Here is a 12,676-nt window from a genome sequence, read left to right on the forward strand (position 1 = left end):
AAAAAAGACACCTGTGATGTGTTAGAAATCCAATATTTCTGTAGTGCATTTCCTTGTTCTTTTCTTTTCAGTCTGAGTTCACCAGAAATGTACATTATGGATCCATAGTCTCATATGAGGGGAAAATGCAATCCACTAACCAGATTAGACCCTGGTGATTATTCTAGAAAGGAAAAATATTTGTCTAGCTGTGATTTATTTTTAGCAGTTATGTGGTAACCATGTAGAATAATCATAAATATGTCTTAAAGGGGAGGGGAGTGTATACACCAGAACAGAAATGACTCCACTTATCCAGAATAGAAGGGTTGACTCCCCCCATGGTCCCTCTGGTCCTTTGGTATATTATTATTGTTTTCTATTGGATTATCTTCCCCGGTGAGTGTTGCACTTATGCTCAGGAGAGGAAGTGGGCTTTAGGAGGCAGACACTGGTGCAGCAATTAGGAAGCTGGATGTCCTGTGCAGGCCCCGTCCTAACCAGCTCTGTGGTCTTCGGCAAGTCACTTGAACACCTCAAGTCTGCTGGATGTTGTTCCTCTGCAAAAGTTGATGTAAAAGCTGCCTTGTTGGCCTTATAGAACTGTGAGAGTATGGAAAGAGAGAGCGGCTGTGATCTGTGCTGCTGACAAGACCGTCAAGGACTCTGCCAACGGGAGCATGTGCTTTGATATTATCTTAGCTGGAAACAGTAGCCATTCTGGACACCCTCCCCTTGGGAATCCTTGGCATAGCTCCCCTGTCACCCGACTGCCTGCCTGAGACTCTGAAGCTCCCTTCTGTATGGCCCCTTATCCAAGGCCACTTCCTTTGGAACAGTCGTCTTAGGCGAGTGGCCTTGAGCACTCAGCAGCGGAGCTAAATTTCTCACCATAGATAGAGAACCTGCTTGGTTTCAATTCAAGTCCAGGAGGCCTGGATCATTCCAAAATGCAGAGAAACTGCAAAGTTATAGCAGTTTCTGATGGGCTTTCTCTATGGCTGTGCCTCAGTTGGAACTGGTCACTGGGTGTGTTTCTCGTGGTTGTTCAGGGAAGGCGGAAACACTGTGATCAAGGAGGCCACCTGTGACGTGCCCAGACCTTGGACATTGGAGTCACACAGCCCAACTAGTTCTTAAGTTCTGGCTTCTCGCTTGCTGAGTTTGTACTTTTATATTCAGAAAAAATAACAAACCCAGTAATAGTTCCTGAAAATAAACAAACCCAAACAGAAAGAACTTGGATGCAGAAGGCTACTAGCTGATCCTGCGCCTAAGACAAGTCCCTTGATCTCCTTAAGTTTTTGTGTCTTCTCTGAAGTGGGTATTTTATGTACTATATGCCTTGCAAACTTACTGTAAGACTTTAGCGGGCTAATCTGTATAAAACCCAGTACCTGTCACACTGTGGTCAATACATGACAGTCCCTGACTAACCCCTCACAACTCTGTTCCTAGAAAGAGCTGATTGATAATGAGAAGTGTGAGAAAAGAGCTGGATCACACTAGAAGATTTAGTGACATTGGCCTTGAGGTCATGTAAGGGTACAGTTGCCCACCTACTGTGGTTATTCCCCATCTTGCAGCTTTGGGCAGAAGGGGTGGGTATTTTTATTAGAAAAGGGGTTTCACCACGTTGGCCAAGGTGGTCTCAAACTCCTGACCTCAGGTGATCTACCTATCTTGGCCTCCCAAAGTGCTGGGATACAGGTGTGAGCCACTGTGTCCGGCCAATCAAGTGAATCTAATTGCTAAAATGTAGTTTGTAGAAAGGACTTCTTTCCTCTTATTTAAAATTTGCCAGCAATAAAGAACCCTGTGCCAGTCTATAGTTCTGGAAAACTCAGGAGCAGAAAAAGTGTCTATAACTAGGGTAGGGGTGGGGGAGCTTGCAGAACACACTGAATGGCCCTTTTTTTTTCATCATCGAATATCCAGGCAGTTTTAAGCTGCTCAAGTCTAATCTCGTTGAACTGGTGGTTATAACCGGCTGCTGGAACATAAGTTCTGAAGTATAATTAAGCTGGCCTCATGGTTTGAAACCAGCATCTCATTGCTTATTACCAAGGACACAAAATTCCCATAGCAAACGTTGTCCTCTTGTCAGGGCATTTCACCTGGGAGTTGTAAGCCCTGCTTCGGTGTGGCTCTAACAAGAGAACCAAGATGTGGCGTGGGACTGACTGACCGGCCCCCAGACGTGGGCGGGGCTTTGGACATTTTTCCAGTTTTGATTTCCTCTGACCTGGTTGCCTGGCTTTTAGGATTTATGTTCCTTCCCGAGGCAAAAATGACCTTTAACTTGAATGGTTTCTTTAGAAATCAGACCTTTGCTAGTCAGAGTGTGCTTTTCTTTTTTTTTTTTTTTTTTTTGAGAGGGAGTCTTGCACTGTTGCCCAGGCTGGACTGCAGTGGTGCAATCTCAGCTCACTGCAACTTCTGCCCCCCAACCCCCCGGCTTCAAGTGATTCTCCTGCCTCAGCCATCCGAGTAGCTGGGACTATAGATGTCTGCCACCATGCTCAGCTATGGGGTTTCACTGTGTTGGCCAGGCTGGTCTCAAACTTCTGACCTTGTAATCCGCCCACCTTGGCCTCCCAAAGTACTGGGATTACAGGCATGAGCCACTGCGCCCAGACACACTTTGTTTTTATCTGACACAGAAAAAAGGCGATAGAATGGATAGGAAGCCTGTCTGGAGCAGTGGGAATTCTCTTCTTCCCAGGGTCCCTGGAGTCAGTGTAGCTCAAGAACACAGAAGGACCAAAACACACCATCTGGACCCAGGTGTTGTAGCTACGTGGAAAAGGCATGTTGATAGCAAAGAGCTCTGCGTCGGGAAAATTTGTTTCAGCTCCAACCGAGTATGCAAGGGAGTGAGGATTGAGATGATCTGAGTCAGATGCGGTCAATCAGGAAGTTGCCTGGGACGAGTAATTGAGTTTAATGTCTCAGTCAGAGACTCAAAGACGCTTATCCTGGGAATGGATTTTAGTGCCAGTCCATTTTTTTTTTTTATAGATGAGTTTACTCTAAAGGGAATAATTTGTCCAAAGCCACATAGCAAGTTAATGATAGAATTCAAGCTAGAGGCCGAGCACCCATACTTTCAGCCAAGGCTGTTTCTCTCTAAGTCATAAAATCTGGGCCGGGCGCGGTGGCTCAAGCCTGTAATCCCAGCACTTTGGGAGGCCGAGGCGGGTGGATCACGAGGTCAAGAGATCGAGACCATCCTGGTCAACATGGTGAAACCCCGTCTCTACTAATACAAAAAATTAGCTGGGCACGGTGGCGCGTGCCTGTAATCCCAGCTATTCAGGAGGCTGAGGCAGGAGAATTGCCTGAACCCAGGAGGCGGAGGTTGCGGTGAGCCGAGATCGCGCCATTGCACTCCAGCCTGGGTATCAAGAGCAAAACTCCGTCTCAAAAAAAAAAAAAAAAAAAAAAAAAAAAAAAAAATCTGCATGGCAGAGGAAAGGTTGGTGAACAGAGTGAATATCAATCCTTTTATACACTGAACGATAGAAGACCAGAGAAAGGGTTTTTGACTGTGGTCTGCACTGTTTTTCTGTTTTTTGTTTTCAGAGATAGGGTCTCATTCTGCCACCCAGGCAGGAGAACAGCAGTACAATCACAGTTCACTGTAGCCTCAAACTCCCAGGCTCAAGCGATCTTCCCACCTCAGCCCCCTGAGTAGCTGGGACCACAGGCATGCATCACCACATCCGGCTAATTTTTTATTTTTTGTAGAGATAGAGTCTTGCCATTTTGTACCGACAGAGTCTTTAGTCCAGGCAGGTCTCAAACTCCTGGGCTCAAGCAGTCCTGTCACCGCAGCTTCACAAAGTGCTAAGATTATAGTTATGGACCATTCTACCCAGGCCTCTGATCTGCAATCCTTGGGAAAATGAAGAATAGAGTCCAGGTTTTCTGACACCCAGTGCAGCGGGGCCATGATCTAAATGGCTCCTCAAATTTCTGTAATACTCAATAAATGACTCCTGCTTTCCACTCAGTATTGAAGGCAAAGCTGTTTTTTCTTATGACTTTGTGTTTATCTCTAGACATTCTAAAAAAAAAAGGAGAAAAAAGTTATAAACATCGTGAGGCTGAGGCGGTAGGATCACTTAGGCTCAGGAGTTCAAGACCAGCCTGGCCAACATGGTAAAACCTGCTCTCTACTAAAAATACAAAAATTAGCCTGGTGTGGTGGCATGTGCCTGTGATTCTAGCTACTTGGGAGGCTGAGGCAGGAGAATCGCTTGAACCTGGAAGGCAGAAGTTGCTGTGAGCTGAGATTGTGTTACTGCATTCCAGCTTGGGCAACTGAGTAAGACTACATTTCAGGAAAAAAAAAAGGTATAAATATCTGGACTAAAAGTATAAAAATTGAGGCTTTGAGGCCTCAGGTAGCTACAAGTAGAAAAGAGAGAATTTATTCTAAGCAAATGCAGAAATGTCTTTGCTATCTTAAAAAAAAATTTAGATTCATTTATTTTGTGGAGTCTTTCTTCACTCAAATCGAAAGCAGAGTATTATAGAGTGTTATTTTAAATTTGAGAGGTCAGAGTTTGTTTTTGTGTCCCTATTGTTTTAGGATTATGCTGTCTTTTGTGGAGAGGGTCATAGAAATTCTTGGATGATGTGACAATGGCTGATAATGCAGAAAAGGCTCAAGTGATTGGAGTCGAGAGATAACTGAGAAGGCTTCTGCAAGAGGCGGTGGCCAGTGTAGGATCAGAAGAGAAAGAACGGAGGGCAACTGGAGAGAAAATGGAGCCTCAGAGGAGTTTAGCCCATATTCTTTCTTAAAATTTTTTTATTTTTTTGAGATGGAATTTTGCTCTTGTCACCCGAGCTGGAGTGCAATGCCGCGATCTCAGCTCACTGCAACCTCTGCCTCCCGGGTTCAAGCGATTCTCCTGCCTCAGCCTGTTGAGTAATTGGGATTACAGGTGCCCACCACCAGACCCAGCTAATTTTTGTATTTTTAATAGAGACGGGGTTTCACCATGATGGTCAGGCTGGTCTCGAACTCCTGACCTCAGGTGATCCACCTGTCTTGGCCTCCCATAGCGCTGGGACTATAGGTGTGAGCCACCATGCCTGGCCAGCCCATGTTCTTTTGGTGAGTGTTTGGTTTTCTCTTCACTTGTCCTTATATGCTTCCTGCAAAACCCATGATGTGTTAGGGAGCAGCTATTATGCAAAACATCTTGCTTAGAACGCTCTTAGGAATGTGGCAACAAAGTCCACCTCCTTGAAGTAAATGGGGAAATTGCTTCCTTTGGTGTGTTCTAGCTTGTCTATTCATAACTCACTTGGTACAATGAATCAGAGAAGAATGGCTGTCTTCATCCTTCCTTGGGGGAAGAACTTGGCAGACAAGGCTGGTATGGACAGGCAATAATTAAATTGCCACGGATAGTGTCTAATATAATTGAGACTAAGAACTTGTGCACATGTGCCCCAAACAAAGCACTGTCTCACACAGAGGATCCTCTGAGCCTTTGAACTCTTTCTCTACCATATTATGAGAAGCAATATCTTAACGTTAGAAAACATTTTAAATAGCTAAGAGTAGACAAGTGCGTTGTAAGAAAGAAAAAAAGAGACTCTTTCTGCCTAGCAGTTTTGAAAGGCAAAAACCGATAGGTTTAATTACTCACTTCTTTTTCCAACTTTGAAGAAAATAAATGGGAACATTTTATATAGGATTTTGAAGGGGAAAAGCAGGGTTTTTACCTTTGCTTATTAAAAATAGTATCTTTATAAGCCTCATTTTTATGTTTTACTACAGCCTGGCGGATGAGGAAGAGGCAATTAAGAAAATGCTCAAAGCAGTAAATGTAGATAGTTTTAGAATTTTAAACATGCTTTGCTTTCTTTGTTTTGTAAGATCAGTGGTGTTAAGAGAGCATATTGTAATCACAGAGAAATGGATTCTTCGTCTCTTTCCTTTGTGTTGCTAGTGGACTTCGAACTACTGTTAGGGTTTTATCACACTCTGCTAATCTCTATTTTGTTCATTACCCCCTACTTTATACCTAGGGCTTTTCCCTCCTCATTTATTCTTTGTTAAGGAGTATTTTGTATGTTTTCAGCCTGCTTCTAGTCGATACTTGGGTCTAGGCATCTCTGTCCTTAGGATTGTCTTAGAAGAACATCACTGGAGAACTTTGTACAGCTGTCAACATCTCTCTGTGTGTGCGTTGTTATTTGGGTTTTGTTGTTTGTTTTACAGAAACAAGATCTCACTGTGTTGCCCAGGCTGGTCTCAAACTCCCAGGCTCAAGTGATCCTCTTGCCTCTGGCTCCCAAAGTGCTGGATTACAGACGTGAGCCACCATGCCCAGCCAGTGTGCCTTATTTTTATAGCAGATAAGAAGAATGTTTTCTAATAATTTCGAAGTATATCATTATCTAACTATATTATGACTTTCAACTATAAAGAAGAAAGAAATGGATTTGTACTATATGTGGATTGAGTGGAATTCTGTGGGATTTTATTTAACTAACTTATCTCAAAAGAGATACACAAAAGACTTTTCTCTGAACACTACCTAAAGTAACACCCTTCCCCTGTATACACAAGATTGCCGTATTTATTTTTCTTCTTGCACTTTTCATCATCAAAAATTATCTCGTGTGTGTATATATTATGATATAACATATAGGGTATATGGTTACTTAATATGTAACATATATTTTTATAATATACATCCAAAATACTCATTATTATATATATTATTATATTATTATTATTAATATATATAATATAAACTTATTTACATATAAACTGTCTTTCCTTGTCTAGAATGTTAGATCCTCGAGGGCAGGAACTTTGTAACCAGCACATAGTGGATGCTCAGTGACTTAAAAAAAAATTAATACAGGCCAGATGTGTTGGCTCACGCCTGTATTCCCAGCACTTTAGGAGGCTGAGGCAGGCGGATCACCTGAGGTCGGGAGTTTACGACCAGCATGACCAATATGGAGAAACCCCATCTCTACTAAAAATACTAAATTAGCCAGGCGTGGTGGCACATGCCTTTAATCCCAGCTACTCGGGAGACAGACAAGAGAATCTCTTGAACCCAGGAGGTGAAGGTTGTGGTGAGCCAAGGTCGTGCCATTGCACTCCAGCCTGGGCAACAAGAGGGAAACTTTATCTCACTCACAAAAAAATTAAAATGAAGTAATCAATCATTTAGATCAGGGATGTTCAATCGTTTGGCGTCCCTGGACCACATTGGAAGAAGAATTGTCTTGGGCCACACATGAGATATACTAACATGAATGATAGCTGATGAGCTGAAAAACAAAAATTGCAAAAAAATATGATAATGTTTTAAGAACGTTTACGAAGTTGTGTTGGGCTGCATTCAAAGCCGCCCAGGGCCGCAGTTTGGACAAGCGTGATTTAGAAGGTTGTGATGGCTTAGATAAAAAGTAATTGATTCTTAAAATGATTGAAAAATAGATGATTAGTTAGTTGTAAGGTAATTTACTTTGGTTACAGTAAGTTACTAATGAAACCAAGATTAACAGTTTCATATGTGAATGGTCTAACAATTGCCTGGGGAAATGGGGACTTTAAAATAATATTTTAAATTGTATTTTCTAGTGTTCCTTATCTCTGAAATTATAATTATTTCTCTATTTATAATTCACTCATTTAGTACCTTTGCTAGAATGCCTACTTGTACCACCTATATACTAGGGACACACAAATGAACAAGCTCTCTGTCCTATAAGAGCCTACCAGCTAAGTGGGGAGGCAGATGAGCCAGTGTAACCCAGGGTTCTCCTTGCTATCATGGGACCAAATTCTGGGCACTGAAGGTGGGACCCCTAACCTGAAGTTAAAGTTTCAAGGTAGACACATGTAAGTTGAGACTGAAGAAGTCACAATTACCAGTTGGCAGAGGGTGTAGTGCGAGTCAGAAAAGGATAGGGGTGGGGGTAGATTTGGAGGAAGAGAGCAAAAGAGGAAATAACATATTGGGAGGATCTGGAGCCTCAGAGAGAAATGGACGTGGCTTTGCATGGAAGGGAACATAGATTGTTGGGGTGGAGACTGGTGTGAAATGCAGCTGGGAGTGTGCTTAAGAGTCGAGATACGGAAGGATCGCGTGTGATCCACTGTGGCTGGAGGACAGTGAAACTCACTGGAGGGCTTTAAACCCAGGAGGGGCATGGCTAGAGTTTTAGGGTACACAGATGATTTGATATGTTTGTGATTTATGACCCACTGTTCACCCTATGATCACCAGCTTCCACAGCTGCAAGAGGGGAGGGTGTAGAAAGGGCTCGAGACAAAGCCATCCCTATTAGTGTATTTTTAAAAAATCCTTGGATTCATGCAGCTGACTGTATGATACGATTGATTAAATAACACTTTATAAAGAATCAGGCCAGGCACAGTGGCTGACACCTGTAATCCCAGCACTTTGGGAGGCTAAGGCAGGTGGATCACTTGTGATCAGGAGTTTGAGACCAGACAACATGATAAAAGCCCATCTCTACTGAAAATGCAAGAAGTAGCTGGGCATGGTGGCTTACACGTGGAGTCCAAGCTGTTCATGAGGCTGAGGCGGGAGAATCGTTTGAACCTGGGAGGTGGAGGTTGCAGTGAACCGAGATCGTGTCACTGCACTCTAGCCTGGGCAACAGAGCAAGATGCCATCTCAAAAAAACAATCAGCCAAAAGATGTTCCCGCTCATCTGTCTGACATTCCTGTTAAAAACAAACAAATAAACAAAGGATGTTCCCATCATCTGTCACACCTTTTCTCCATCTTATTTTCTCATCTTAGAACAACAAGCTCACCCTCTTCCGCCAGCTGCAGCAGATGACATACAGCCTGATCGAGTGGCGGTCCCAGATCCTGTCTGGGACGCTCCCCAAGGATGAACTGGCCGAGCTCAAGAAGAAAGTCACAGCCAAAATTGATCATGGGAACCGGTAGGTAAACCAGGGATGTCTTCACTGAAAACTTGGCAAACATTGGGCCTGTTCACACTAATGACACTGTTTGCAGCAGACTTTTGATTTTAGAGTTCCCAAAGAATAATGCTTACTGCTCTCATTTTGTCTTTGAAGACATTTAATTTTGTTGAAAAAAATGTTACAGTCCCCTCCATGGCCAGGCCCTGTGTTGAATGTCTCATCCAATGGAGGTGACAGATGACCAGGAAAGATGGGACTTGGATTGAAGCTGCTCTACTCCAAATGAAGAAAACGAAAATAAATAACCTGGCTGGGCATAGTGGCTCACACCTGTAATCCAAGTACTTTACGAGGATTTTGCTTAAGTATCGCTTGAGCCCAGTATTTTGAGACCAGCCTGGGCCACATAGAGAGGCTCCATCTCTACAATAAATATTTGAAAATTAGGTGGGTCTGGTGATGCACACCTGTTGTCTCACCTACTCGGGAGGCTAAGGTGGGAGGATCACTTGAGCCTGGAAGTTCAAGGCTTCAGTGAGCTCTGCACCCCTGCACTCCAGCCTGAGCAACAGAGTGAGACCCTGTCTCAAAAACTAAACTAAAGTAAACTAAAATAAAAACACTGAAACTGACCAAGCCTCTGAAGTTGACATTTTCAGATACTTGGGACTGTATCTATTTTTATTCTAACAGTGGATTCTAAATCAATACCAGACTCATTCTCTTTCTTTCTCTTTATTTCCCCCTGACCGAGACCATTGTTTACCGTGTATGAGAAGCAGGCTTGCAGGAGTGGTGTGACATGTTTGTAGCCTGTGGATCGTGTCTGCAATCACCTCTACAGAGTTAATCACTTCATTATCTTCTGATTAGCTCAGGCCAATATGTAGGCTCCAGATATTGCCATCTTTAGGAAAATGAGAAATTCAGTCATTTTTCCAAATGGATGGTGGCCTGGGATTTTTGCCTCCTGACCAGCTATTTTTTAAAAGGCAGAAGTGGTTCCTTGATTAGTTGTTATTGGTGATTCTTTTGGAATTTAGTTTCATTATCTACATTTCTTCAACGTGTGCATTTCTTTTTCCTTCCTACATTTCTTTTTCCTTCTCCTCTACCCTGCATTTCCAATCTCAGAATTCTTGGCTATCCCTCAGAGACCTATTAAAATACAGATTATTATACCACTTATTTAAATGTCATAGACTCTGACAACTATATTCTGAAATAACTGAAGTGAACATAACATACAAGATTCAGATTCAACCATATTTAGGAAACACCTTCTATGTGCCCCATTTCATATCCATTACTTGATTATAATCTTAAAACATAGGGTTGAGATTGCTGTTATTATTTCCATTTTATGGATAAAGAAACAGACCAAGTGAGTTTAAGTGATTTACTTCCTAGTCACATAGTTAATAAATGGGAAAGGTTAAATTTGAACCCAATACTTTTGACTCCATGTCTAATGCTGCCTTCTTAGGGTTAAGAATTAACAGTTCCAGGGGCTGGGCATAGTGGCTCACAACTGTTATCCTAGAACTTTGGGAGGCCAAGGTGGGCAGATCACAAGGTCAGGAGTTCAAGACCAGCCTGACCAATATGGTGAAACCCCATCTCTACTAAAAATACAAAAAAAAAAAAAAAAAAATTAGCCAGGTGTGGTGGTGCTAGCCTTTAGTCCCAGCTACTTGGGAGGCTGAGGCAGGAGAATCACTTGAGGCCGGGAGGCAGAGGTTGCAGTGAGCCAAGATTGCTCTATTGCACCCCAGCATGGACAACAGAGTGAGACTCTGTCTCAGAAGAAAAAAAAGAGAAAGAATTAACAGTTTCCTCACCTACTACTTGACCACCCAGAAGACCATACCAACAGTGGCCGCACTGCCAGGCGTATGGTGTCAGAGGACTTATTAAAAGGGCAGTTAGACTGGGTGAGGTTGCTTATGCCTGTAATCCCAGCAGTTTGGGAGACTGAGGTGAGCACATCACCAGAGGTCAGGAGTTTGAGACCAAGCTAGCCAGCATGATGAAACCCTATCTCTTCTAAAAATACAAGAATTAGCCAGGCGTGGTGCTGTATACCTGTAATCCCAGCTACTCAGGAGGCTAAGGCACAGGAATGGCTTGAACCCGGGAGGTGGAGGTTGCAGTGAGCCAAGATTGTGCCACTGTGCTCCATTCTGGTGACAGAGTGAGACTCTGTCTCAAATAAGTAAATAAATAAAAGGCCAATTAGGGGGGAAAGGCAGCTCCCCACTGTGCATAGGACACCTCTGTCATTTGATGTCTTGCCATTGGCCTGGAAGTCCCGTGATCTCTGGCACAGGATGTTCACACCCCATAAACGGCAGAACATGCCTGCCTTCCCATTCCAGCTCTTGAAAGTAGCTCAGGAAATGGAGCTTCTGTGTCAGTGCCTTCCTGATCCAGTCTCCGAGCAGCCAGCATGGCCATCGTTCATGAGTAGGGCTGGTGGCCTGTGGGTCTGGCCGCCATGGAAAGGAACCTGCCAGATCAAATCAGTTGATGGAGATGCTGTACAACAGGGAGGAGGGAAAGGAGGCATTTTTGCTTTCTTCCCAAAGACTTGGCTTATTTCAGGCTTATTGCTGAGCGGTCTTGCTCTTTAGTGCCTGGAATGCATGCTGGGTATTCAGATAGCACTATCCTGTTTCCACCACAGTCCTCAACTTCTTGAGCCTAAGCAAATTTTTTCTACTTCTGTCTACACATTGGGCACAAAAGCCTTGAGGAAAGGGATTTCACCCACGATATGGCCCTTACTGTTCCAAAGCACATGCACAGCTACAACTTCACACACAGCCAGGTGTTTGCTTCTACCAGTTGCTGCAATAAAAGCTGTATTAGTCCATTCTCACACTGCTATAAAGAAATACCTGAGACTGGGTAATTTGTAAGAAAAGAGGTTTAACTGACTGATGGTTCTACACGCTGTACAGGCAGCATAGCAGCTTCTGCCTCTGGGGAGGCCTCAGGGAAATTACAATCAGGGAAGCAGGCACATCTTACATGGCCAGAGCAGGAGCAAGAGAGAAAGAGTTGGGACGGGCTACAGAATTTTAAATAACCAGATCTCGTGAGAACTCTATCATGAGAACAGTACCAAAGGGATGGTGTTAAACCATTCATAAAGGATCCACCCACATGATCCAGTCACCTGCCATCAGGCTCTCCTTCCAGCATTGGGGATTATAATTGAATGTGAGCTTTGGGTGGGGACACAGATCCAAACCGTATCAAGAGCTAACGTTTATGCTTAAACTGAGAGCTTACTGTATGCTAGATATTGTTTTAGGTGCTTCACATGCATTATCTCATTAAATTCTCACAACAGGGCCAGGTGCGATGGTTTATGCCTATAATCCCAGCACTTTGAAAGGCCAAGGTGGGAGGCTCACTTGAAGCCAGGAGTTCGAGAGTAGCCTGGACAACATAGCAAGACCCCCATCTCTACAATTTTTTTTTAATTAGTTGAGCATGGTGATGTATTCCTGTAGTCCCAGCTACTTCGGAGGCTAAGACAGGGGGATTGCTTGAGCCCAGGAATTTAAGGCTGCCTCTAAAAAAAATTTAAAAAATTCCTTACCTTGAAGGATAAGGAATATATACAGATGAAGAAACCAAAGTTTTGCAGAATTAAGTAAATTCTCCAAGGTCATGGTGGCAAGTACTCAAGCCAAGATTCAAATCCTGGTCTAAATGACATCAGAGCCCATGCGC

At 43.4% G+C, this 12,676-nt stretch overlaps 1 protein-coding gene across 2 annotated transcripts in view; it reads left to right on the forward strand.

Annotated features, from left to right (window-relative positions):
• The window catches only part of DOCK5 (dedicator of cytokinesis 5), a 219,379-nt gene that overhangs the window by 93,465 nt on the left and 113,238 nt on the right, over window positions 1–12,676 (forward strand). For both annotated transcript variants that reach the window (XM_064368698.1, XM_064368699.1), the window contains exon 6: window positions 8,799–8,947. In XM_064368698.1, coding sequence (XP_064224768.1) covers window positions 8,799–8,947 — 149 coding nt within the window. The remainder of the gene's footprint in view (window positions 1–8,798; window positions 8,948–12,676) is intronic.

The sequence above is a fragment of the Aotus nancymaae genome, unplaced genomic scaffold, assembly GCF_030222135.1.
Source record: "Aotus nancymaae isolate 86718 unplaced genomic scaffold, 86718_ANA_hifiasm-v0.15.2.pri h1tg000079l, whole genome shotgun sequence".
NCBI lineage: Eukaryota > Metazoa > Chordata > Mammalia > Primates > Aotidae > Aotus > Aotus nancymaae.